Source organism: Myodes glareolus, chromosome 8 (genome assembly GCF_982192425.1).
Source record: "Myodes glareolus chromosome 8, mMyoGla1.1, whole genome shotgun sequence".
Classification (NCBI taxonomy): Eukaryota; Metazoa; Chordata; class Mammalia; order Rodentia; family Cricetidae; genus Myodes; species Myodes glareolus.
In genome coordinates, this window is record NC_142033.1 from 64,276,283 (window position 1) to 64,303,678 (window position 27,396).

At 39.4% G+C, this 27,396-nt stretch overlaps 1 protein-coding gene across 6 annotated transcripts in view; it reads left to right on the top strand.

The window, feature by feature from the left end:
• The window catches only part of Bod1l1 (biorientation of chromosomes in cell division 1 like 1), a 53,959-nt gene extending 27,387 nt beyond the window's left edge, over positions 1-26,572 (top strand). For 2 of the 6 annotated variants that reach the window (XM_085691939.2, XM_085691941.2), the window contains exons 11-27: positions 991-1,064; positions 2,056-2,140; positions 3,588-3,631; positions 4,933-4,993; positions 6,548-6,618; positions 7,355-7,427; positions 8,880-8,959; positions 13,712-13,787; positions 14,141-14,214; positions 15,046-15,121; positions 15,206-15,240; positions 16,475-16,520; positions 18,787-18,836; positions 18,934-19,015; positions 19,794-19,947; positions 22,466-22,606; positions 25,306-26,572. In XM_085691939.2, the coding sequence (XP_085548065.2) occupies positions 991-1,064; positions 2,056-2,140; positions 3,588-3,631; positions 4,933-4,993; positions 6,548-6,618; positions 7,355-7,427; positions 8,880-8,959; positions 13,712-13,787; positions 14,141-14,214; positions 15,046-15,121; positions 15,206-15,240; positions 16,475-16,520; positions 18,787-18,836; positions 18,934-19,015; positions 19,794-19,947; positions 22,466-22,606; positions 25,306-25,423 (1,340 nt within the window). In that variant the 3' untranslated portion in view covers positions 25,424-26,572. The remainder of the gene's footprint in view (positions 1-990; positions 1,065-2,055; positions 2,141-3,587; positions 3,632-4,932; positions 4,994-6,547; positions 6,619-7,354; positions 7,428-8,879; positions 8,960-13,711; positions 13,788-14,140; positions 14,215-15,045; positions 15,122-15,205; positions 15,241-16,474; positions 16,521-18,786; positions 18,837-18,933; positions 19,016-19,793; positions 19,948-22,465; positions 22,607-25,305) is intronic. The other 4 variants (XM_085691942.2, XM_048415305.3, XM_085691940.2 and 1 more) reach the window with 3 other exon arrangements.
• Positions 26,573-27,396: the final 824 nt, after the last annotated feature.

Here is a 27,396-nt window from a genome sequence, read left to right on the forward strand (position 1 = left end):
AGCCCTGAAGATGTGTATACAAGTAATGTTATACTGAGCAGATTATATATTTAGAAATATATATATATATATATATAAATACAGACAGATAGATAGATAGATTGATAGACAGATAGATGTAGCAGCAATTAGTGATAAAAAGGGACTTGAATTTGAAAGAACAAGTAGGGATATATGAGAGGATTGGAGGGAGAAAAGGGAAAGGAAAAATGATGTACTTATAATCTCAAGAATAAAAGAAAAATGGAAGAAAAGAAGAAGTCTAAGGGTTGAAATAAGTAACTTTAACTTACTGCGTTTAGCGGAGAATGAATTGAATGCTCTGATACTGTTTGTGACTCAGTGTCACTGCACGCTATTATTCCTCCGTCCCCTTTTCTGTCCCCTGGAAGGGCAAACAGAAGGGCTTTTAAACAAGAAAGACCTGCATGCTCTGGGGGAAATGAAGGCTTTTCTTTGTTAGCGTCAGTGTAAAGTGAGGGAAACGAAGCCACGGCAACAAAGAGATGGGATAAAATTGCCCACCTGAGAAGGTCCCATTGTCTGTGGATCTACCTAACAGGTTTTCAATTTTCGTTCAGTCTCAGTGTCAAGAAGTAAAGTGGGTCTATAAATCATGTCTTGATCGGGCATTTATAAATCTCTGTTGTTCAGAATGTTGCATATATAGTTTTAGGAACAAATTTGATAGAGCTGGCTATAGAACAATACTAGGAAATAAGATCTCTCCATAATAATATTTTATCTCCCTTTCTGGGCAGTTAGCTTTTTATGCAAGCAAGAAATAATTCCATTTCCCATAAATGAGCAAATAGCCACTGTTTTTTTTCTAGCCCCTTTTACCCACAGAGTACTCCTTTTTCTGCTGTTTTGCTTACAATGAACTAAATCAGCAAGGGTAGGTGGCTCTGAGTGCTAATAACATGTTGTTACTTTTCTGTGTGAGATGTATTTTGCATTCAAAATTTTAAATTATGTTAATTCTTTGAGTTTCATTAGGCAATATGGAGTTACCACCAAAGAGTATAGGAGAATCAGGACTGTCAGCCAACTTGGCAACTGAGGTAAGACCAGTAGCTCGGTAAGTCTTGACAGGGAGTGGTGTGGGCTGTTGGCCATGCACACATCAGCAGTATGCGGCCTTTTCTCATTCTGGTGACACATGGTGTTATTATTGTCAGCCTGGAGTAAAAAGCTAGGAACTCCAGTAATATTAGTAAGAAGTGCCATTATCAGTTCTAGCTCCTCAAAGCAAACATGGAGTCACCTTCCATTTCTCTCATCTGTGTTTAATCTGCTGTCAACAAAACATGAGTCCATGACTTTCTGTTCCCATAGCTACCAGCCTCACCTAAGCGACCACTTTAATGACTTTCTGTTCCCATAGCTACCAGCCTCACCTAAGCGACCACTTTAATGACTTTCTGTTAGACATGGACTTCTGTTCCAATCTTATGGTTGATGTCACCATGCTTAATGTCTTTTAAAACAAGTTGGGTCACGTCATAGCTCTGCTTAAATTTTCCATGGTTTCATATTTTGAATAAAATTGTTTTTATTTTTATTAGGTCTGTACCATATACCATTTAGACTCTTTTTCTCTTCTATGTGTGACAAGCTGGCAGTGAATGGGGGGTTACCCCAAAAGAGTACTGGGCAGGTAGCAAGAAGCGTTTGCAAAAGGACATTGGTACAGAATTCTGATAGTAGAGTTGAAGTTTATTGGAAGAGAAAAGAGAAAAACTAGGCAAGGAGATGGGATGAGTGAAACTGTTGCACCCCAGTCTCCCAGGTGTGAGGCTTCAGTCTGGCAAGGTAATGGGGCCAATCAGGAGGGATCATATGTATTGTACTAAACTATGGTTTTAAAAGATGGTGAAAGGTGAGATTAGATTGATCATTCCTGTATTATTTTAAATGTTGTTGTGCTCATTTTTCAATTCCTGGGAAGATAGATTTTTAAGTTGCTTCTAGATGCTAGGTGATAGTCTAATTTATCACAGTTGCCAGCTAGTCTCACTTCATTTATTTTTGTGGTGATTTGGACTTTTGTAGACATCTTTGCATTCAGAGGAAGATACAAATCATGGAGATGCAGTAGCATCTGGAAACCCCTGTGTTGGAAGACCAAATACATCAGGTAGGCTGGTTTTAGCAGTTGTTCACTGTCTGCCCCTGCATATATTTTTATCTTTTACTGCAGTTTAAAGTTGGTGGATAGTTTATAGTAAAATACTGACAGACTATGAATTTGCCTCTTACTTTTTAAAATAGTTCAGACAAAATTCTTCATTCTTTTTCTTTTTTTTAATTAAAGATTTATTTAAAATTTTGTTGATGTGAATGGCTGAGTGTTCACATGAATGTATGCAGGTGATCTGTGAAGCCAGAGTTTTCAGGTCGCCTCCAACTGGAATTAGAGGCACTTGAGAGTCACTTTGTCAGTGCACTGGGAACTGAACTTCGGTCTTCTGAAAGGGCAGTGCACCTCATAACTGTTGACCTCTCCCTTGAGCCACACACTTTTTTATTTTTAACATACACTTTTCTCATTCTGTTTTATATAGGGTTGTTGTTTAAATATAATCTCTCCAAATAATACTGATAAAATAAAAATTGTCAGGAACAGGCGCTTTGTTCCCTGCGTGTCTCTCCATGCCCTTACTGCCCTTCCGAGGACTATTGCAGCTTGTTCCCCACAACCAGTCATGTGCCCACGTGGTCACTTTGGCTCTCAGCCCTCGAACTCTGGCTTCTGCCCTAGTGACAGCACCAAACCACTCTTGGCTTGCATCACTTCTCAGTCTACAACACTCTCTGTTGGTAAGCCACAATACTTTTAGGAGAAAACCTCAGAATTAGAAAGGAAATGACTTTAGCAGCCTTCTGAGCAGAAATTCACATAATCCTCAGACTACAACAGATGCTGAGTCATTCATTCTGAAGTTAAATAATCCAAAACATGAATAAGTTAGTTAAATGCATGTGGGTGTTTCAATTGTGCATAATGTTCACTGTCTGGAAGGAAATATTTGTGCATTCTCAGTCTTTGGTTCCCATAGCTAGCTTTAGACTGTTTTACTGTGTTTAGGTACAATTCAATAAGAGATCTATTTACATAGAAGGAAGCTGTTTAAAAGAAAAATGTATATTCTGTCATTGTTGAGGAGAAACAGTAGGCTTTGTACTTCAAGTTCCAAGACTATAAACAGACCATTGCTGTGTGAGGGGAAAGGCTCTAACTTTTCATCTGATGGCATTATTTTTAAATGAGCTAGTTTAACTGCAGCTTAGCAGATAACATTAAGGTCTTCCACCTTTTCCTTAGCTCCAGATGACTTAAGTAGGTAAGTCACTGCATGACTTAATGGGCTGCAGACATTATTATAAAAATACAAGCTGTTTTTCTGATAATATGCAGAACACAGATTGTAAAAACTGATTGATTAGAGTTTTATGATTCTCAAAAATACAGGTCACTTGACGTTATCCTGTTCAATTCCTCTGCTCTGGAAATTTTTAAATGTGTTGCTCTCCATTTCAAACACAGTATTGTTTTCTTGTGTCTCATCTTGTTTTTTGAACAGGTGAACAGGTGAAAGAAGCATCATTGGTGAGCGAATCACAAAATGTAAGTAACTGTAGTGTTTGGTGTGAGGATGAGGAGGGAGAGCTCGTGTGGGAAGGTGTCTGTGCAGCAGGCCGTTTGGTAGCGTGTGCTCCACTCAAGTTCTCAATGCTGACAGTGCTCACACTCCACCTCTGCCATAGTCGCCTACGTGCTCTCTGGCTCTTATTATAATAGAATCACAAATTCAGTTGTAATAGCTTAAACCTTCCTGGCAGTATAGGCAAAATAGTTTCTAGCTTGAGAGTTAGACTCACTTTATGATGGTAGAAAGCTTGTTTGAAGAGACTGAACTGTGATTGTAATAAACATTTTTCTCCAGCTGTGGTTCTCATCATTTCTTTGAGTTCCTTGAAAGCTTAGTTTTGTTTTCTTTTGCGTAATTGTATATGTAAGGAACGTAACACCAGAGGTGAATATTTTATGAATGCTTACAAATCTCCATTAGCTGTGCTTTCCAGAACATCCATGAATTCTGGAAGAGATGGGAGAACTCTGCTTGCTTCTGGGCCCTGTGGGGTCAGAATCTTTACCTCAACTCATGGAACAGCCCAGTTTTGTACCTGGAAGCTCGCACCTTATGCTGCAAAGAGAAGAAGCCCCTGTCGTGGGGCTCTGATTTGCCCTGCAAGCTGAACCCTCTAGCACCAGACAGTGTGCACTACCCTGTCACCCCAAGTCCCCAGCCAGAGTTCAACCTCCAGCAGTCATGAGGGCCTATAGCTAGGACTGTAAAGTGCTGTAGGACATCAAGACTGCATAGTTTAAAATACAGTATGATTGACAAAATTCGCCAAATAGGTAATTTTATGACAAAAATACTTCAGAGTTTTGATGGGACTTGTTGTTTGGGATTTTCTAACTTTTTCTGAGGCAGGGTCTTGTACTATATCCTGTTGCTTCATATATAGGTCAACTGGCCACAAGCTAATAGCAATCCTTCTGTCTCACGCTCCCCAGTGCTAGGATTGCACATGTGTGCACTGTACCCAGCTCAAGAGTTTTTAAAGATAAAGGAGAACTTGTAAGAACTCTTTGATTGGAACAGAATTCAGAGGTTGAAGTTTTTCTTGCTTATTTTGCTTTTTCCAAAATCATTTTAAAGACAAGGAGAATAAATATTGAAGCATGGTAACTTGCTAGAATTTTTTCACAAAGAAGACCCTCTGTGCCCTTGAGCTTCTGGGTAAGCTGAAGGGAACATGCAGCATTGTTGTAAACAGCCAGGTTACACACATGTCTTTTTACCTGCTGTTAAGTTTATGTGAGACTGTCCATAAAGAACCCTTTTATTGTATGTTTAGGTTGAAAATTCAGACTCAAGAATCAATGAAGAAATTCACTGTGAATTTCAAAACAAAGGAGGTAAGTTAAGGAATTCCACAGTAGTTATTTTAGTACTAATTATAATTAACATTTGCTGAGTCTTCTATTTCTTCTACTCTTTTACTTCTTAGATGTTCTCGCATAGTTTATGTAGTCCAATAAAGTGAACACTAAGCATCACATTTATAGGTTAGAGGTTTAGTAATTTGGCCCTACAGCTAAAAAGTGGTATTTGACCTTAACTGACTACAAGAACTTTGCCAGTGACCTCACAGCGGCTTCACTCCTGTGCTGAAGCCAAGTCCATAGTCTCCTGTGGTTTCTGTAGTAGAAACATGGACTACTGCACCATGCCTCCAGCTGAGCATTTGTTAGCTTCTCACAGTCTCGGTGTGTTAACAGGCCAGGTCAGGCACGTGCATTTATGTGAGTCAATCCTTGTTACACATAACCTTCAAAGGCCACTAGCTCCTAAGAAAAATTCTGTTCTCAGCCAACATGTGAAATTTTGTTGGTTTCTGCTAGCTAATTTTGTTGATTCTGTAATCCAAGATTGGAGAAAGATATACTTAGTTCTCATAATTGTTTTGAATTGTATCTTAGACAACAATAAAACAGTGATAGTGGTTGATAAACACTCATGTGCCCATCACCTCATTTATCATACCTTAAAATTTAGCATGTTTGTCTCACTCATCTATTAAAATGTTACAAATATAGTGAGTTCCCAGAGAGTTTCCTAGTCACAGTCTCTCTCTTATTGTAGTTCAAAGGGAACCACTGTTCTGCATATACTAGGTATGGTTTTAGTTTCATAAAGACACATAGGATATGTTGTTGCTTTAGGTGAATGGTAACCACATTTTATAAACCATTTCCACTTTTCATCCTATTTGCCTTCTTTGCAGTATGTTCTGGTGTCCTATCTTCTTTATTATATAAGTCCAGTTACTTTACAGTAATGCTAGTTAGTATCCCATTTTCTAAATATTCCATGGTTATTTTTTGCTTCTGTTATTGATGAACATTCCAATTTTTTGCAGCCTTTCCTAATTATAGAGTACTACTTTGCATGCCCCTGTCCTTCAAAACATGAGCAGTGTTCTGTATCTCTAGATTTGCTCGGTTACAATCACATCTTCAATGCACTGAATGCTAACTTTTCTTCAGTGGCAGACTTGTCACTTCACACTTGAAAGCATCCCAGCATGTTTTACCTGACCGTATTAGGCTGGGATGCTCGCTAATCTGTCTGGTGTGCAGTACTTCATGGGGATTCTTTGTATGCTCCTAATACTGTTTGGTTACAAAGCTGAAGGAAGAAGGCCTTAAAGTTTGCTGTGCAAAATTCAGTTTCGTGGCACTGGCATAGTTCTTTTATTCTTGGGCCGTGTTTATTCACAATTCACACTGACGCACAGTGGAACTTCCCTAACAGCACTTTTGGGAGAATACATCAAAAACCACCTGAACTATCATCCACAGTGCCTAGTGCATAACTGCTATACAACAGGATGACTAGATAGTTTTTCCTAACCACGTGCATAGACACCCAGGTTTAAGATGATTTCTGTTGTTGTGTTTACTATTCAGAAATACTCAGCGGTACAAAAGACAGCACGGAAGCCCTAAGCGGATGCAGCGCTGAAGCAGATTCTGAAGAGGTGTGTTGCGTAGTTCACTCAAGTGTTCTTGTGTTGTATGTAGGATTCTAACCTCTATGTGAAGAAAGGTGTTAGAAGGTTCTATTTGTTTTGTTTGTGCTTTGATGTTTTGATCATATTTGCCCTCTCCCCAGTTCTTCCCCACCACCTGTATTTTTCTACCCACCCAACTCTGTCTTTTTTTCCAAAGTTCCAATTTGTGCTGCCCAAATATTATTTCTTCATATAAGTTAAACAGATTAGTTAGAGTGGTATGTATCACATATCATTTGTGCCTGTTTACTCTGTTATAATGCTTAGGTACTGTGTCCCTGTTATGTGTTCAGAATGTATCGTTTTGCACTAATTTTCACCTACTGTATTAGCTCAGTCTAAATGAAGGTGCCAACGTTTCCTTTTCTTTTCTTTCTTTTTTCTTTTTGTTGTTGTTGTTGTTGTTGCTTTTTAGAGACAGATTTTTTTTTTCTCGAAACAGGTAGCCTTGGCTGTCCTAGACCTTACTCTGTAGACCAGACTATCCTCAAACTCATAGAAATCCTCCTGCCTCTTCCTCCCAAGTGCTGTGATTAAAGGCATGTGCCACCAGCACCACCCAACAGGTGCTAACGTCTCTAATAACATTTTTTTTAAATTAATGTATCTATTTACTGTAAATGATAGAAGTTATTATGTGTCCCTACTTTAACTCAGTGGATCCAGATCCTGCTGCCTATAACATGGTCATTGTAAATTCCAGGTTGAAGAGGAAGAAAGGAACATGTCTAAAAGAAACAGAAAGCATCATTACCCCTCCTCAGAAGATGAACTAGGTATTAATGTGTGCTTCTATTTTAGATGCCTGAAAAGTTATATTCATATCTAATGATGTGGGGCAAGAAAATAATTCATAAAGATAGTAACTGTTTACTTAATAACCTTTAAGGCTAATTTGAGGCACCAATAGATTCTTTTCATACCTATTCCATACCTAGATCCAGAAATTGGGCAATTTCTTACAGAAAACCCAACTTGTGGACATCTCACAGTCTCTGTAATGGGTGCCTATGACTGAGCAGCTGGCCCTGAATGCAGTGATTTTTGTTATAGACAGGTACTGGGCAGAGCTAATGAGATACTTTAGCCAAAGCACATGTGATAATGCCTCTGTATCATCCTGTAGATGTTATATAGTCTGTAACACAGCCATATGACAGAATTATCTACAATAGTGGATGTCCCATAGTTATTTATCAGTATAATGGCTAGAGAGTACTAGAGGGTGTTGGGCATTTAGATATGGTCAGTGTAGATGAAAGACTGAATTTTTTTCATTAATATTTATTTCAGTGTATGGGCCATACTAATAAATCTAAATACGTAATAGCACAGCACCATGAAATTTTCTGTCTTAATGCTAGGCCTGATGGCATGGATCTGGAATCTCAGCTTCTCAAGAGACTGAGCAACAGGACACTAGGTCCAACCCTAGCTGGGCTACAGAATAAAACTGAAACACATTGCTGGTGACTGCCATGTGTGACAGTGCCTGACACACAGTAGAAATTCATTAAATACTTAGTGAACATATGAGAAAGAATACATTTTTTTCTCCTTTTTTAGTAGATGCATGTGATTATTTTATGGTAATAAATTGTTCATATTTTACATTCGGATACTGTACATGGTTCTTTATATACAGCCCCGGTTTATCCTTACAACATCTAGTAAATAAAGGTTGAAGCTCTGAGGGGTTTATTCTGCTTCCTCAAGCAGCCTGCTCCCACACCCAGGTCCCAGCTCAAGGCTATGTCTCTTGGATGAAACTTTTTCAAGGAAGTAAAGTTCCAGTGTCTCTGGGGCTCCATGTGCCCAACCGTTCCCACTAGACCTCAGGGTGTAAACTTTTGGGTGGTTATTTGTTTTCTTTTTTGATTTTGAGACAAGGTCTTGAGGTATAGCGTAAACCAACCCTGAACTGGCAATACTCCTTCCTGCCTCCATTCCTGAGTTCTAGGGTAAACTATTATGCCCTGATAACATTTGGAGATTTTTTTTTTAATGTTCTTTTTCTTCAGCAAGCCAAAGACCAATGTTGAGTGCTCACATTCCCGAACATTTTAAATATATTTACAGTAACTTTTGGCTTCAGTGTATCACAGACCTGAAAGAAGGAGAGAGAGAGAGAGAGAGAGAGAGAGAGAACTGCAACTGCCCTAAAATAGAACTGTATTTCATTTTAAGTTAGTTTTTGTTTTTTTGTGTGATTCCAAACTGATTTACAGATGATAGCCCAGATGTCCTGGTTTCCAGAATAGAAACAGCACAGAGACAGTATTCTGAGACTGAGCCACATGACACAAAGGTATTTTTCTACTGATTAGTTTTAAGTTTGGGGGAGGGGGGTAGGGAGGGTAGCCAAATTCATCACTGTAAATACTTATAATTTTTATTTTATTAACCTTATATCATATATCTAACAATAATCACCTTGTTATAAAAGATACATAATTTTCTACAAGATTGTAGTAATGTGACAATTAGATACAGTGCTCACTTATAATTTTGCTCAGTGGTCTTGCTTAATCTTCGGGGTTTCCAGATGCTTTCTTCCAGCTCTGGTGTCTTTAGCATAGATATACTTACACCAGAGGTGATATGCAGTGTTACTTAGAAATGTTGTATGCTGCCTCTAAATACTTTCTGCCCCAAGTGTGGCAGCCCTGGATCTGAACTTTTCCCATTGCTCTTATATTTGTCTCGGGATTCAGAGAAGTAGCCTATGGGTCCTTGTCTACCCTCTGCTCCTCTTTCTGCTTGTCCCAGATTTGCACACTTCCTTCTAGGAACATCTTGAGTGATGTCTTCCTGTCTCTCTTGCCCATGTTATTTCTCTCCACCTAGTTCTAGTTTTATGCAGATATTTAACTCATTAAAGCTGTTCTTGTGTCCCCAAGAACTGGGGAACTAAATAAAAAGAAAGGACTTTTAACAGCCAAAAGGAAAAGTTGCATAGTACCATGAATTTCAGTGAGTTTGTGCCTAGGAAAGAAATAAGCTTTTAACTCATTCCTCATTGCCCTGTTCACAGCTAGGATCATAAGATAATACTTTAAATTAATAGAAAAACAGTTTGAAGGATTTTTTTTCTCCTCAATTTCATGTAAGTTTTTAAATAAGGAATTTAAGTAAAATCTGATACCTTAGAGATAGAGCATTTGGCTCTGTCTTCAGTCCTTCAACATAAAAAAAAAGCATGCATACATAATATTTTCCTGTACAGAAGCTGTGTTCAGAAACTACTTAATGTTCCACTTCACAGTAACTGTGATCTGTAGACTAGTCTGCTAGGTTGGGAGTAATTTTACCTTTCCTATGACACCTCATGAAGTAAATATGTATCACTTTTAGAAGCAATAAAATCATTGTCAAGTTGGTATGGCAAGAGTAAAGAAAGTTAGAATTTGAATTTGGAAAAACTCCAGGCACTGGAAAAAGGAAAATAGAATAAAAATGAGTTCATTTATGTCATTGGGAGCTTGCAGAATTTGAGGGACCCAGTGCTCATTCTGTAAGAATCATCCCGTAACCAGAAATAGACGTGAAGACTGTCCAGCATCTTCACCCACACATGAATTTGAGCAAACACCAGCTAACACAGGCACACCTCTGTCCTTCTACCCTCCAGCACATGAAAAAAGTCTAGACTGGAAATCACTTTGTACATGAACCTGAGTATTAATGAGGGCAGGTTAAATAGCTTGCTTTAGAGATAGCCGGTAGGCTTTAGGCTTTCTCAGGTGGGCTGATCTTCCATGTTCGAAACTGTGCCCTCCCAAGCTGAAAGAGTGAGAAGCCAATAGAACTGCAGTTCCCAACTGGGTATCACTGGGTATCGTGATCCCTTTGGTGGGGGAGGCTCGAACAACCCTTTCACAGGGATCACCTAATCTGAAAAAAAAACAGATATTCGCATTATGATTCGTCACAGCAAAATTACAGTTATAAAGTAGCAATGAAAATAATTTTGTTTTTGGGTCACCACAACATGAGGAAATGTATTAAAGGTCACAACATTAGGAAGGTTGAGAATCACTACGCTAGAATAATAATTAAATGACAGAACTGCTTTTTAATTCTTCTTTTTTTTAAAATATTTTTTATGGTTTATTTAACTTTATTTTTTTATGTGCATTAGTGTGAAGGTGTCAGATCCCCTGAAACTGGATCTTCAGACAGTTGTGAGCTGCCATGTGGGTGCTGGGAATTGAACCCGGGTCCTCTGCAAGAGCAGTCAGTACTCTTAACCACTGAGCCATCTCTCCAGCCCCAAAATGTCATTTTTTTTTTTTACTGTTACATGTGTGTCTATGTACCATGCGTGTGCCTCTGAAGGCCAGAGAGGGTGTTGGATCCCATGGAGTTACAAAAGATTGTGAGCCACCTTTTGGGTGCTAGGAACTGAACCCAGGTCCTCTTTCTGAGGACCAGTGCTCTTAACCACTGAGCCATCTCTCCAGCCTTTAATTCTGCTTTCTATTTAAAATTGTTCTAAAATTCTCTGTGAATAATGTAGACTGCCCTGGTGCCTGCAGGCACTGAGCTCGTTGTTAGTCATTGTCAGTCATTCCTTGTCTTGGTCCTGGCCATATAGTGCTTTCAAGTACCCTAGGGAAGGAAAGCTGGGTGTTCCACAGGTGAGAGGGCTTGAGAATGACCCTTAGGTTTCAGCATCATGTGATTAGAGATTACAAATAATCAGTTAAATGAACCTGCTGAATCTGTTAGTCTAGTGTTTACTGGAGTGATCTTCCACAATGGATACTTAGGGCTCCTGCAAAGAAAACATTGATTTTGCCGTCACAGACAAATGAGAAATGCCTGGGCTCACATTGCTGTCACTAGGAGATACCACAAGCTCCTTGTTATCCTCATTATTAGGAAAAAGAGCCTGCCTCAAAGTAGGCCAAAAACTCAAATGTTTAGAAAGCCTTACTTGTGATATAATGTGGATATTTTTAGGATATTTTTACTTTATGTATATTTATACCTCATTAAGTTCCTGAAAAGTGGGCCAACAAGATGGCTTAGTGAGTAAAGGCACTGCTGGCCAGTCTGACAGCCTGAGTTCAAATCCTGGGACTCACATGGTAGAAGGGGAGAACTGACTCCTGAAATATCCTCTGACCTCCATACATGTGCTATGATGTGCACTCAAGCTCATGCTAAAAATAAATAGCTAAGATAAAACACCTGGTAACACTGAGTGCCTTTGCAAAGGGAAGGGATAAGTGAAGGCAATACTAGATCCTCCAGTGCCACAAAGAGAAAAGAAAGGAAAGAAACGAGGATTATAACGGGCCATTAAAAAGTAATTTAAGTAAAATTTATAATAATGGAAATTATTTATAGTTATATAAAAGACCATTAGAGTAGTAAAATTGAAACTTGAATTTTTAAATTTATCTTGAGCTCCTCCCTTTGTCTGTTTTTTTTTTGAGTATGTTAGTATTGTAAACATTTTGTGGAGTTTTATTTAAACTTTAACTTAGGTTTTAATTGACATAAAATATATATATATGTATGTATATATATATACATATATATATATATTTGTGGTGAGAGACCATGTTGTAGTGTGGTACATGTATAAGTGCAGTGTTCAAATAAAGAACCTTATTTGTTTTTTTAAATATTATTGCTTCAATGTGGTAGAAAATACTCAAAATTTTGTCTTCCAGTTTTTAATATAATGCATTGCTGCTCTGCGTAGTCTACTACTTTACTGTAGAGCACCAGAGCTGGTTTTCCTGTTAGTGATCCTTGACTAACGAAAAGACATTTTCAAAACACATGTTAGATATATGTTTCTGTTTCCATCCCTTTCCTACTCACCAGAAACACTTTTTTAACATGTTAAGTTCAGTTGTACTACCCATATATTCTTGGATGTATGGCCTTGCATTGGAGTGTGATAAGCCCACCAGGGGAAACGCTTTAAAGAGAACTAACTGACTCTTCCTCACCCAGTAGCTGTCCATTGTCAACAGCTCTTCAGCTAGGGCTGAGACTTGAGGTCCCTTCCCTTTCCATGTTGGGATGTTTTCTAGACTGAGTTTATACCACAGAGCTTGTGCACACTGTCAGTTACTGTGAGTTCATATGTGCAGTTTCCCTGCTGTGTCCAAAGGACTCGTTTTCCTTGGAGTCATCCACCGCCTCTTGCTCTTACAGTCTTTCTGCCCCTTTTTCTGTGAAGATCCTGAGCCTTGGGAAGAAGAGATATTATATAGATGTCCCATTTAGGGCTGAGTAGTCAGCATTCTTTTATTCTCTGCACTTGGATCAGTCATGGATCTCTGTGTTAATCTCTGTCTACTACAAATAGAAGCTTTTCTGATGAGGGTTAAGAGACGCATCTCTGGGTATAATAGAAAGTAATTAAGAGTCAGTTTAATACTGTGTCCATTTAGCAGAAATAGTAGTATAGTCCCAAGTTCTTTGCCCGGCAGTAGTCCCAAGTATGAGTTTTATCTTGTGGAGTGGGGCTTTAATCAGAAAGTGGTTGGTTGCTTCCATGGTGTTCATGCCATTGTAGCATTTATGGCCATGTCTTGCCAGGCCAGTCATTATTGCAACTGATAGGGTTCACTTGATGTTTCATGCTCAAAACTTTTTTCAACTAATGGTGAATAATTTCACTGTTAGGGATTACTACCGTAAATTAGCTCGTCTGAATCCTCAGATGTTCTTTTTGGCGTATTCTCTCCTAATCCTTCACTACACTACTCTTCTCTACTGCTCCATAAAGAAATACAATTTATAGTAATTCTTCCTTGAAGTGTCTCATAGAAAAGGTACATTTTGGAGGAAGAACATAAAACTAACCCTGACCTTGGTATTTTATATCTAAACATGCTTTTCTGCCTTTAATTTTTTTTAAATCTCTTTTTAACAGTTCTACTAACTGCAATACTGGTTATGTTTTTAAAACATTTATCAAACTATTCTCAATATCAGTTAGAAAATTGTTATTGAGAAAAACTCAGGGGAGTATGAATGAAGGCAAAGTTAAATTTGAAAATGGAGCTTCTGATCTTGTTCAAATTCTCCACAGGAAGAGAATTTTAGAGATCTGGAGGAATTCTCTAAAATGAGTTCAAAGTCAAACAGTACTTCCCTGGAAGACAGAGGTGAGTGAAAGCTCTGCTCATGGGTGTTGGCTGCTAAGCCAACACTAAGCTTCCCCTGCTGGAATGTCCTTTTGCCCATTTGCTCCCCGCAGCGAGCATAGTACCATATGCTTAAGTTTGGGGATAATTTTTAAGTTGGATCCTCTTCTAAAAGTATGCTGTTTCTTAGTTAACTATAATCAGGCTTGTTGGTTTTAATAATGAAGATATGCAAATAAAGTGTGTGTGTGTGTGGGTGTGTGTGTGTGTGTGTGTGTGTGTGTGTGTGTGTCTGGGACTGTGCAGATCCTCTGGGATGTGATGAAAGCTTATCTGGTCACCAGCACCACATTGTACTGTGTCTTTTTTTCCAGATGAATTGAGCAGCAATGAAGGTACAGGTGAAAAGATTGAGTTGAATGAAGATGACGGTATCAAATCACAGGAGGTGAGAATTGGTTTTCCTATTGATTCTCTCAGAATGACTTCAAATGTTTCCTGTTCCTCTGCACGAGTTTTTCATAAGTAGTTTTTAGCCAGTTTCAGTGCAGTGGGACTCTGTTCCAAACAGTATACTTTATTCATGTCATTCTGGTTAATTTTGTTTTTTTTTTATCTTATCTCATCAAAACATTTATATGAAACCTACTTATGTCATCATTACATATGGTCAGTACAGCGCTCTACATGGGCACTGCTGGGTTCCTGGCCTAGCAGCTTAGCACTGCAGGAGAAAATGAGGAAATGGGAGCAGTAGGAGCGTCCATGGAGACCCAGTTTGGTGAGGCAAGGTCAGGGTGCACAGGAGGCTGCAGCTTCACTAAGGCCATGCCAGCCATGCCTGCTTCCAACCTAATTGTTCACAGGGAGCTTCTGGGTCAGAGAATGAGAGTGGCCCGAAACAGCCCTCTAAATCCAAACCAGCCATAGGTAGTGTATCAACTCTTTAACAGTTTCTTATGAGACACTCACTAGATTTCTGTATTTTTTGTAGGAGATACCATTTGGCCACAAGTAGCTTAAACCAAATCCCAGTTTAAATGGGCAGACATAGTTTTTGTCTGGGACAGCACTCACTGAGCCCTGTTACCCCCATGGAGCTTTGGAGTCAGGACTGTCAGTACTCTCTAAGCAAGGGACTGCAGTGAGAATAAATACAAGACTTTGAACATCATGCCTAGCCTTGGTTCCATTCCTGTTAGCAAGGGAACTCTGAGTCGATACAGTTGAATAAATTATTCTTTTACTGTTGTGCATTTTTTTTTCACTTCCTTCTTAGGATGATCAGCCACTAATTATTAAAAGGAAAAGAGGAAGACCTCGCAAATACCCGGCAGAAATAGGCTTGAAAACAAGTAGGTGTTTGGCTCATTTTCAAGTTGTACATAAGAACTTTCTGAATTTACCGTCTAAGTAATTTTTTTTTATTATTTCTTTAGAAGAAGACTCCAAAGCAGAGACTGACATTGCCACTGTAAGTAACTGCAAAAGATGAGAAAAGACCTATTCAAATATGTGCTCTTGGCCTGTGAGCATCTAGTGTCGTGAACAACTTTGTTTTATTTATTTACTTGAAAAGACTTTCTTAAAATGTGGGCTAGCCATTCAGATAATGCATTGACTAGTAGTATTCTCCTATGCACAGTTTCAGTAGCTGTTATTAAGCCGTTCCATCTGTACCTAGAAGTTCAGCTATGTAAAAGTAGAGTGTGTGTGGTTTCAAGTAGTGACTTTCCAAGGGATGCTTCTGATAACCTTTGCTGCTTTTTGGTTTTCTCTTGATTTGTTTTTATACTTAATATACCCTAATTTTAGAGCAGAGGAATCATCTGTTTGTGTGGGTATGAGTGTAGTGTGTATATGCGTTCATGTTGAAGCACGCATGTTTAAATACATGCATGTGCATATGCACATGAAGACCAGAGTTGACATCAGGTGCCTTCCTTATAACTCCCACCTTATCTTTTGAGGCAAGGTCTCTCAGTTAGCCTATAGCTCATGGTTCAGGTACAGTGGCTGACCAGGGAACTTCCAGGATCTACCTGCCTCTCCCACCAACTCTGGGTCACCAGTGTTCACCACTGCACCAGGTTTTTACACAGATACTACAATCCCAGCAGGTGCTTTATTAAGTCAACTATCTCCCGTACTGCTCCTTATCTCGCTGAATGTTCTTATCTGTGACTCTGAAGTACATACCCAGTGAAATGGTCATGTGAGGATTTCATTCCATGTACTTCAGTAGTAGGGAGCTGTGACCTAGAAACCGTCACTTTGGATTTAAAGCTCAGCATTGTCACTTCCTCCCAGACCTGTGACCTGTGGCCAGTCATGTAACCCTTCGAGGCTGCTTTCTATGAAGATGCACAGTGCTGTAGCACCTAACGTGCTTCTCTCATAGGACTCTAGGATTGCAGAGTCAGATCCACGTGTCAAAGCGTGTGCTGGCCTCGGGGAAAACTGACAGCTTTGACGTTTCGTTCTTCGGGCATTCAGTCTCTAGAGTTGCAGCATGGCGGTGGGAAGACACAAAAGACACTTGTTAGAGATTGTTCAGAACCCACGTGCTAGTTCTTCTTGACCAGCCACAGCAAATAGGTCCCCGTTATTCTGATTGTGTATTAAGTAAACAGCTTAAAATTTACTGGTTGCCTTTCTGTATGATAATGACAAACTGTTCATCTTAATTTTTGCTCATTTAAACTTAGGTAGAACAATCTCCACCTAGCAGCAAACTGAAAACCAGCCAAGCAGGTATGTACTAGGAATTCCTCTGCCTGAAGCTCCTGTGTTTTCAGTTCAAGCACAAGGACTGTTCAGAGTGGTTTTCTAAATAAAAAGGTTTTTCCTAATTGAACAGTGAACGTAGCCTGGATATTAAGGGAGATTTTGCAATTTCATTGTTTCTCCTTGAAATGAGTTGGCTTTTTGTTACATACAAAAAAAACTTACTGTTTTTCTTCTTTAGTCAGAGTTTCAGTCTGGGACAGACTGACATCACAAAAGGACAAGGCAGTAGAAGGCAGAATAGTGAAGGCTGGAGAGAGATGACTGCAGTGTCTGAGCTGCTGACTGCTGTGTTAGTGCTGAGATGAAATGGAAGTAGTATTTCTTTGGAGCATGTTACTATGAAAGCAGGGGCTCCTCCGAGAACCTACTGTGCTCAGAGGAATAATAATTTGCAGAAGAACCCTCTGTAGCCTCCAGACCTGAGATCTTAAATGATGAAACCATTTCAAGTATTTTATCCTTATTCCAAAGGGGAGAAATCCCCCTAAAAATCCTAAACCATCTAGTAGTTGCCCCTGGATGGGAAGCTAGTAAAAATAGAAGTATTTCTTATTCTTTAGTCTGTCTTTTCCAGATTTTTAACAGTTTGTACATTTTAACCTCCTAGCTTAAGGATTTTTTAAATGAAAGAAGAAAGTATCAGTGGGTTTACCAGGTTGATAATATGAAAAGAGGACGAATATGACAACTGTTTGTGTAACTTGAGAAAGCACACAGTCTTGGTCAGCAAGACACAGCAAGGACAGAAACCTGTCTACAGTGTTTACACACCTAATTATCTGTAAGCTTTTGATCTTCATGTTTTTTCTTGTCTTTTGGTAAATTAAGGTTGTTTTGTTATTTGAGTTTTTTGACTTTTGACATTTTTATTTTTGTTTTGTTAAGAAAGGAAGACTCTGCTTCTGTTTGGTTTTTAGCCTTCTTTTGTTATAGTATTTAAATCCATAAGAGAAGTTTCTATACCTCAAACTCACTGTAAAGCTTGTGATCTATGTGATTATGTGGTGGTTTTGATTTTTTTATTAGTTTATGAGTCTGGGTAATGATGACCAGCTTAGGACAGAATTCTTTGTTTTTATTGGATTAACTTTTCCTTGTTCATTAGTGAGCTTTCCGAAAAGGGAAAATACGCTCTTCATCTGAGGAGCAGAACCTTTGAAGCCCAGCATGGTGACCTAGGCTACAAAATTAGACACTTCCCCTACCCCACTCCAAAAAAAACCCAAAAAACTCTCAAGTCTTTGAGTATTTGCCCATAGTTTTATATACAAATAATATACTACATTATCTTTATTTTTCTTACCATAACGTGTTCTCAGAAAATTGTAGCGTCTACATAAGACAGATGTTTAAAGAATAAAGTATAGTCTACCAACAGACTTCTACTGTAGTTGTTTGTTTGTTTCCCTGATATGTGTATCTGGAGTGAAAAGAATCCAAGTACCACTCTGCTCATGAATTATGTGACTGAACAAATTATAGAAACCAAGTTACTGAAGTTACTTTTTCCAAACTGTAAACTGAGGTTGAAGTATTTATAGAGCAGTACTGAGATTTAAAAGAAGCATCTCTATTCAAAAGTCTGAAATGCTTCAGAATCCAAAACTTTTCCAGTGTTGACATGATAAAGTGGAAATTTCCATAACTTCCCTGTGGTTTGCTCTCAGAATACAGATGCACTAAAAATGTTGCATAATATTACCTCTGGCGAGGTGAATGAGTTATATATGAAATATAAGTACATTTTATGTTTGCTTTTTTAATATGTGTATGTGGGAGTAGGGCAGGTGATGTACTTCTGTGCACATATGTTTGCACCTGCATGTGGAGGTCAGCAGAAAACCTCAGGTGTTATCGTCAGGGATGTCATCTGCCTCCTTTGAGACAGGGTCTCTCATCAGCTTGGGAATCACCAATTAGGCTCATGGCTGCCCATGAGCCACAGGCTTTCTCTCCACTTCACCAGCATGTTGATTTGAGGGTCTGAAATCGGGCCCTCATGCTTCCAAGGCAGGCATTTCACTACTGAGCTAGTTACCTCTGCAAACCCCAATTTTATGTTTGCATGTAGGTTACCTTCCGAAGATCTTTCATTATGTATTTGCTGATATTCCCAAATCTGGAAAAAGCATCCAAACTGACTAATTGTATAACAGTATATTAGCATTGGAATAATGACAGATATAATGGATCAGACTTACTGTTGAAATTTAATTTGTTTTTTTTAAAGATGAGTCTAATAAAGAAACATCCAACCTACAAGAAAAAAGTACAAACAATGTAAGTGTTAGTTTTTTCATTAAGATTTATCTTCTAGAAATAAGCTTAATAAATGCTCAGCTAACTACACTTTCAACTTTAATGCTGTTGCTTCTAGGATGATAGTGAAGAAAAAATAGCAAGTATGCGGCGGAGAGGAAGAAAACCCAAACGCTCACTGACTTCATCAGATGACGCTGGTATGACTCTAACTCTCCTCTCTCTCTCTCTCTCTCTCTCTCTCTCTCTCTCTCTCTCTCTCTCTCTCTCTTTCTCTTTAGTAAACAGGTCAATTTTTAAAAAAGAAAAAATAGGAGAGGGGCGTGCTTATTAGTCTTACTGCAACTTGATATGCCATGTTTTGTTGATGCTCATGGGAGACCTGCCCTTTCCTAAACAGAAACAGAAGGAGCAGATTGCAGGGTGGGAACAGAGAAGGGAATGAGAGGGGAGTGAGAGGAAAGGAGAAAGAGAAAACTTTGACTGGGATGATAAGTAAATAAATAAATTTATTTTAAAAAAATGTAACAAAGCAAATTAGATTACAAAACAAAAAACACAAGAAATAAATACATTTGTACATTGTTAATTGCAGTCTTACTATTTCAAAAATTAGCCTTTTTTAAAAAATCCTTTTTTGGAAGAAGAAAAATCCAGCTGGGTGCAACTAGAATTAATGTTGCACAAATGTGTGTGAAATGCTCTAATCCCTGCCAGAAATGGCACATCCCAGATGCTTTTCTGAGCTCATGTGAATTTTTTGCAAATGCTGGCTGTGAACTACATAAGTAAACTATCCCAAATGTGTTTGAGATTAAGGTAAACAGTTGTGAATTGCAAGTACTGAAACCAAAAGGAAGTGGGAAAGCACTTCTTCTGCTTCCAAGTTGCTAATATCCTAAGTTCTACTCCATGACTGTCCTTTGGAAGTGTCTTTGGGAATTGTATAGTCCAGGTGTTACCCTTCTGTCTGAACAGAATCCTCAGAGCCTGAAAGAAAGCGCCAGAAATCAGTTTCTGAAACATCTGAGGACAAAAAAGATCAGGAGTCTGATGAGGAAGAGGAAGAAGAGGAGGAGGATGAGCCCTTGGGAGCCACCACGAGATCTACCACTAGATCAGAGGCACAGAGGTAATGGGAACAACCAAGAGCCTCCAGAGGCGTCAGCAGCTGCTCTGTCTGGAAGCAGCTCCGGGTGTCATGGGACTCTTTTGAGCCGGTTCCTGTCTGTGTTCTCTTCTTGACTGTGTCATCTCAGTTACTGGGAGATTACTTGAAAGTCTTTGCCTGGTTTAAAGTCTGCTTGGTGTAAAGTCTACTTGTTTGATGAAAACTGTCAATTCTCTTTAGACATTTTTTTAAGCATCTATTTTCTCAGACACTGTGTGCTAAGGACCATGCAGGAGCCCAGAGGCCCACACATAGCCATCACCTGTGCTGATCCTGATGAACTGCCTGAGTTTGTGTGTTCCCCTAAAGTATGTTCTGTCAAACCTTAGTAGAGGCACAAAACTTTGGGGGGAAATTGGTCCCATGAGTTTAAAGAAGTCAGTGAGTTCTCTCTGCTTCTTCTAAGTTAATGTACATAAAATAAAATGAAATTTTTCAGGTTTGACAAAGCCCTAAAGGAAGAAAACCTATTGTAGTATTTGCCCATAAGACTCCTCCCTAGCTCCTCCCATGTCACTGCATCTGTGAACCCAGCAGTGCCCTTTCCTGCTGTATACTGTGAGAGATGGGGGTGGCCTGAGAGATGGAGGTGGCCGTGTTGCATAGCCCTCCCTAGTGTTCACCAGCGCTTTCCAGAGCAAGACTTTCCCATTTTCAGTGTCAGTCACACACTGTTGATCTTAACTTAATCTTCTATAATTTCATTCTCCACAATTAATCATAAAGGTCCAAAATACTTGTTTTTAAAGTATTATCATTCACACCTGTTCCCGTAATAAAATAATAATACTGTATCATGTTTACAAATGTTTAAAATCAACCCATTTCTAAACAATCCAAACTTAGACATTCTTAGCCTTTGACAACATGGTTTGATTTCTCAAAAGAGTGAGATTATTTAAAGACAAAAGACAAAATCAAGGAGCTCACATGGCTAAAGTTAAAACGGCCCACTGTTGGGCTTTTGGAGAAGGGTTGAAGAGGAAGGACAGATGAGATTAATTGGAGTCCCTGAGCCAGGAGCCCTACTGAGATAGTGAACATGCTAGAGTGTGGCACCGTATACATGGGTGCAGCACCCTATCTCATTGGTACCTCTGCTTCCCTCTTAGAATCCTAGACATCCTTCAGTGTAGTGGAACTCAACTACAGAGAGTTCCTTAGACTTACTGTCTTCTGGAGTGTATCCAACAATCACTAGTAGGCTTGCCTTTCAAAATCATAACCAAATTGCATTATATACATGCATGGTATTATTTAAGAATAAGGAAAATACATTTTTAAAAGAATAAGTCATAATTTATAAGTTAGTGATTACTTGAATTATCGATGTTATAAGAACATGAGTTGTTTTTGGTTTTGTTTGTTTTTAAGATTTATTTATTTATTGAATGTGCTTTGTATGCATATATGCCTTTATGCCAGAAGAGGGCATCAGATCCCACTATAGATGGTTGAGCCACCATGTGGTTGATGGGAATTGAACTCAGGACCTCTGAAAGAGCAAGCAAATAGTACTCTTAACCACTGAACCACTTCAGCCTGGTTAATATGATTTATTAACAGGCACTTTTCTGTTTGGTTTAAATTTCTTAACATCTGTTGATTGGTCTTAGAACTCTGGTATCTTTGTGGTTTCCTGGGTCCTTGTTGTCAGCTGTGCACTCTGTGACCCTCTGGTACTGCTAACCTTGACCACCTAAGTCACAGCACCTCCTCTGTATGAGTCCTGCTCTTGTACAGACCTCAGGGGCAGACGAACCTCTTCCACTCTGGCTTTCTCTTCCTGTGCACGGTAGAAGCTAGCCTCCCTGTGACTTCTGCTCTTCCTTCAAGTTCATCTCCTGGTGCCTTGAGTATTTGAGGACAGTTTCCGGGCCTTCTTGTCCTGAGCTTCCTTGTCATCTTAATCATTGTTTGCTCTCTAGTCTATATCTTCTCTAAGAAACAAATGCTCCACACCAGATGTGTGGACTAAATCCAGAAGGGTTTTTCTGATCTTATAGATACTGATTTTCAATATGCATTCAAATTGAAGTTGTTTCTAATTGAATCCTATACTATATCATACACTAAATAAATCCCTTTTCTTCCTTTTCTCTTGAAAGTTAGCTCTTCTTAACCTGATTTCTTTCTTCTATAACTGACTACTTGGAGCATCAGCATTTAGCCCTGAGTTGTGCCATCAATAACTTCAGCCTCTTACTGTTTTGATAAACTCTTTCATGTCCAGCCAGCATATTTGCTCTTTTCAGGGTCATCTTCTCAATTGTGGTGAAATATGCAAAGAAAATGTCCTGGAGGTAGTTAGTCCTGACTGGCACTGAAGTCTCCTAACAGTGATCAAGAGACCCAGCTCCTTTGATTCTTTGAGTCTCCATAGCTGTCTGGCCCGTGAGAAGTTTCTTCCTTTCCAGTAGTCCAATGGCCTAGAAAATCCAGTGCTACTATTGCCCAGTTTCTCTATAATGTGTTTCAGAAAGCATCATAGCAAGCCATCTACACGTGCAACATCCAAACTTGGCATCCCAGAAACAGTTTCTCCTAGAAACCGCCAAAAGTTAGCAAAAGAGAAGTTACCTACCAGCGAAAAAGTTAGTAAATCTCCCCCATTAGGAAGGTAAGTCCCTGCCTGCACTTCCAGTTGTTTAACTCCCAAGTAATGGTTTTCCTATTTTCTTAAGAATAGCTGTCTTGTGGGGATCATGGGTTTCCAGAAATAGGAAGGCCTAAAATAAAAGTGTCTTTGCCATGTAACCCAGACATACAGGCTTGTCCTTGACTCTTGTCAGCCTTACTGGCCGACTTTCATGTACAAAGACTAAGGTCAGGCATGTTTCTCCTCAAGTGATTGCATGTCTGAATGCTTAATCTGCACCGTGCGGTGAAGCATGTCACAGCTTAGTCATGTCTGGTTTAGAGTACTGTAGAGGTAACAAAACAAAAGCACTCTCAAACAGCCACCTGCAGCTTGACCTTCCACCTTCCACCGCAGCCTGATCTCCTCTGCTTCTACAGTCCTCTTCTTTGCCTCTGCTGTGCTAAGCAGTGGGTGCTCACCACCTGCTTCGGTGAGTCAGGTCTTCCTTCCTTCGGGGCCTCTTTTCTGTCGCACCCTTGCTCATCTCCTTCCTATTGCATCTGCAGTCCGCACTGAACAGTTGGCAATGGCAGGTGGCAATGGTGTAGGCAGCCTAATTTCGCTTCTCGCCCTGAGCTTTCTTCCTTGATGTCGGGAACTTGTTTTGCTCTTTGTATAGGATAACATTCATAAGCAAAAGATGATTCCATGAATAGAAAGATTGTTCTGCACTCTGTTCCAGTGCTTGATCCTCATAGCACACTTGTAATATGTTTGTACTCTGATCCACCAACCAGTCTTAGAAAGGAAGAAAATTCTCATTCTTGCTGGGTGAAATAAAATATTCATCCTTATTTTCCATTTATGTGTCAGAATATCAGGACAGTCTAGATGCATGTTTCTCAGAATTGAATGTGCAGAGGAATCACATGGTGGACATACCAATTATGACTGTTAAGCATTGGGCCTCTAAGTCTGTACTTCCAGCAGGCTTCTAGGTATAAGGAAAGGGCTTGATCAACATACCAAGCTCCCACAAGAAGGAAAAGGGAGCCTGACTAGAGATTCTGCTCCCTGCTAACAACTCACAGTACAACACTGGCTGCTGCTGTATGCAGCTCTATAGTAACTTAGTGTTCCCTGTGGCCTGTGACTTCCCATATCACAGCTTGGAATGGGTTATTAACAAACATCTTCCTTAGCTATTCTCAGCTCATTCATAGGTAACCTGTAAGAACCATATCATCTGCAACACTATTCAACTTGGTGTGTTTTCTTTTGCTATCAGATGAACAGTAAGCATGTCGTTTCTGTAGCTTTGGAGCCTGTCCAGGAACTAGCTCTTGTAGAGCAGGCTGGCCTCGAACTAACAGAGATCTGCCTGCCTCTACCTCCCGAGTGCTGGGATTAAACACCACCACAGCCCAACCATAATTTTCTAATTTTTTAATTCACATATAAGAATTTGCTGCTTGCTTGCCATGTGATGAACAGATATTGGCGGTCTAGCTACATAACATGATTAATCTTAGCAGCTGTCCAGAGAAATGTCTTTTCTAATGACAGAAATGAATGTGCATAAGACTTTCAAAGTTTTGATAGCAACTCACAGTTAATGTTTAGTAATACAACTGGTGCTCAGATTCTAGGTACTGTAACAAACCAAATGCTCACTAATAAAACTTGATAGTGGTAGTGACAGTGTCATTTTCTGTCACCCTCTATTACCACATTGCTTTAAAATACTGATTGTAACCTACAATCTGACAAAGCAAAGGGGACGAGTTATACTGGCTAGTGCTGTGGTAAAAGTCTAAAGCACAGTATAGTGTCTGGGGAGGAAGCTGCTTGCTCTGTGCTGTAGAAGGCTTCCAAGAGGAGGGCTTTTGAGCTGGAACTGAAAAAAAAAAATTGGTCAGATGGGTCATACAGGATGACTAAGTAAAAGAACTGAACATGTGGCTCAGTTAGAAGAGTGCTTGCCTAGAGGGCAGGAAGTCCTGGGTTGGATTCCCAGCACTGCGTAAGCAGGGCGTGATCATTCATGTAAGTCACATCACCATCAGAAGCTGGGAGATCAGAAGTTCAAAGTCATCCTGTGCTGCATAGGGAGTTCAAGGAATGCCTAGGCAGCATGACGCTTTATCTCAAAAGAGGAAAAGAAATCACTTGTCAAAGCATGAAGAAAGAAGGGTTATTTGTTTGACCACAGTAGTGCTTGGACAGCAGTCCAGAGTGCTGAAAGTAGAGAGCTGGTTGTGTAAAGACATGCACTGTGCTCTGGCTCAGAGCCAGTAAGAATTATACATGTCTGAGGACGGTGATATGACTGAGGTCAGTTACCCTGCTCCTCTAAACCTCCTACCTTGCCCGCTGGCTTCTCTGCTACTCGGTGCAGCATGGTTTTGATTCTGCCAGATGCTGGTTTGAAGTCCTGCTATGTTCTTGCTCATTGTTTCAAGTGGGGACTGTGTGTGGTTCAGTCAGTCAAGGGTCTAGGAAAGGATGTTGATAAAACCAAGGTCAGCACCTCATGGGTAGCTGGGACACAGTGCAGGGTTCTGTGGTCCGGCCCCCTCTATACTCTGAGGTTGTTGGTAAAGAACCAGACCATTCCAGCCACTTCTAGTATTAAATACTGTGAGGTTTTCCCTCCAGTGTCACGTTTTAATACCCCCAAGTTATTTGAAGCAGACGATTTTAACTCTCCTCACTGTCTTGGTTTTTGTTCAATACAGATCAAAGGTGCAGCTCTCTCCTTCCATTAAGCGCAAGAGAGAAGTCAGCCCCTCTGGAGCTCGAACAAGAGGCCAGCAGAGAGTGGACGAAACCCCTCTGAAAAAGGCGAAGCGGTAATGCTGGCGCCCTGGCCCTGGCTTCCTGAAGAACAACCCAGTGGAGAGAAACAGGATAAGCCTTGCCCCATGGGCTTTTTTTAAAAAAAAAAAAAAAAAAAAACAAGGAAAGGATTTGCATGTGTTGTAAGTTCCTAGGTGCAAGCTTGTTCTTATTATGTTTTAAACAGCTTTATAAACCATTGTTCATAGACGGTATTATGTATATTCACTTCAGATAAAGGAAGATAAGTTTACTTTGTATCTGAACTCAGCAAAGTAGGTGTATATTTTAACAGTGGAAATTGGGGTTTCCCAATGAGACACATCACTAATGCAATCCTTCCAGCCCATCAGACACCAGGCTACCCCCTGGGGATCTGTGTATAATATATAAACATGTAAAAATAGGCTGTATTTTACTCAATGTATGATGCTAATCAATGAACACTTTATTTATTTTACAGAGAAATCTTATCTGTGAACTTTACTATATATCTGTTTATTTTATTTTATTATTTTTTTTTAATGAAAAAAGGGTTTTAAATGCTATGCAGTCATTAGTAGAAGAGTTCTAAGACTCTACCTGCCCTGTAACTCTCTGCATATGGCCTGGCAGGAAACAGAAATTCACGCATGCATCCAAGTCAAGTAGTTTAGGTGAAGAACGGACTCCGCCACTTTCCGTCCTCAGTCGTGACTGGTTTTTAAGAATGTAACTTGTTTTCCAATAACCCCTGCCTCTGTGGCTTTGCCACCAGCTCCATTAATATAAATGGCTGGTTCAGGTAAAGTTGCGCCCTACACCCTCTGTGGGTTCATTCCTCTCCTTTGTGCTATTCCCAAGCCTCTGCCCCATGTCCATACTGTCTGTTTCAGTGAAGAGAAATGCTTGAAGATGAGATTGTTCCAGTCTATTCAGCTTCAAGATGTCATGTTGTTTTATACAGTTATTTCAGGATAGAAACTGGTTTTATCACCAGGTTCTTTTTTAAACATGTTTTAACTCCCATAATGAACAAACTGTCCAACTTAAGTTTTTCATAAAATAATGTTTTCTTAAGATCAGATTTGTTTCTTGCAATGATATGATGAGTTGCCAAATGATTGAGATCATTTTAAATGCTCTGTTCATACTCTTGTTTTATAATTAAAATTTACATTCATTGTGTGTGGGTTTTTCATTGTTTTGGGTTTTTGGGGTTTTTTTTGTCTTTTTTTAAATTTGGGTTTTATTTTATTATTTTGACTCTTAATGTAAGGTGGATATTCTTGTCATTTTACATTGTTTCTTACTGAAATTTTATATATAAATTATAAAATGTTTCCCTAAAACTTGAGTGGCAAGAACTTTTTTTTTCCCTTCATATCTTAAAAGCCAGTTACAGTTAGAAGTGAGGCTGAATCTCAACAGTTCTTCCTAGAGTAACAATGTTAAGTTGGTTGATTCATTATCAGTGCACACCTGAACACAATCTCATTGTGAAGCCAGTACTCACTAGTTTAGAGATGCCTGGAGACTGAGTTGGACCTGTGAGGAAAAACTGTCTCCTAACATGTGGAACCAGGCTCTAGAACTATATCAAGTAGTCTGTTGGGGTAGTCAGCGACCTCTAAGCAACTTTCAGTGTTCTGAAGCCAAACTTGAGAAGAGAAACAACCCTAGGGGATGCGAGGTATTGCAGATCTGAAAAAGCAGTTCTTCATCGTGATTTGATGGTGAAAATATTTAGCAAAATGGAAGCGCTCAGAACATGAAACATCCTAGTTCACATTTGTAGTTCCAGGATCCTAAGCTCATATGCTGGAGATAGATGAGCGGGTCAGACCCCTTGTCTCTCTTTCAGAAGCCCCAAGTCCCATCACCACCATCCATAACTTCAGTTCCAGGGGATCTGATGCTCGTTCATGGGAATACTCATGGTAAACATGCATACATACTACATATATAAATGTAAGCAAAACACTCATACATAAACATTTGGAAAAAAGAAT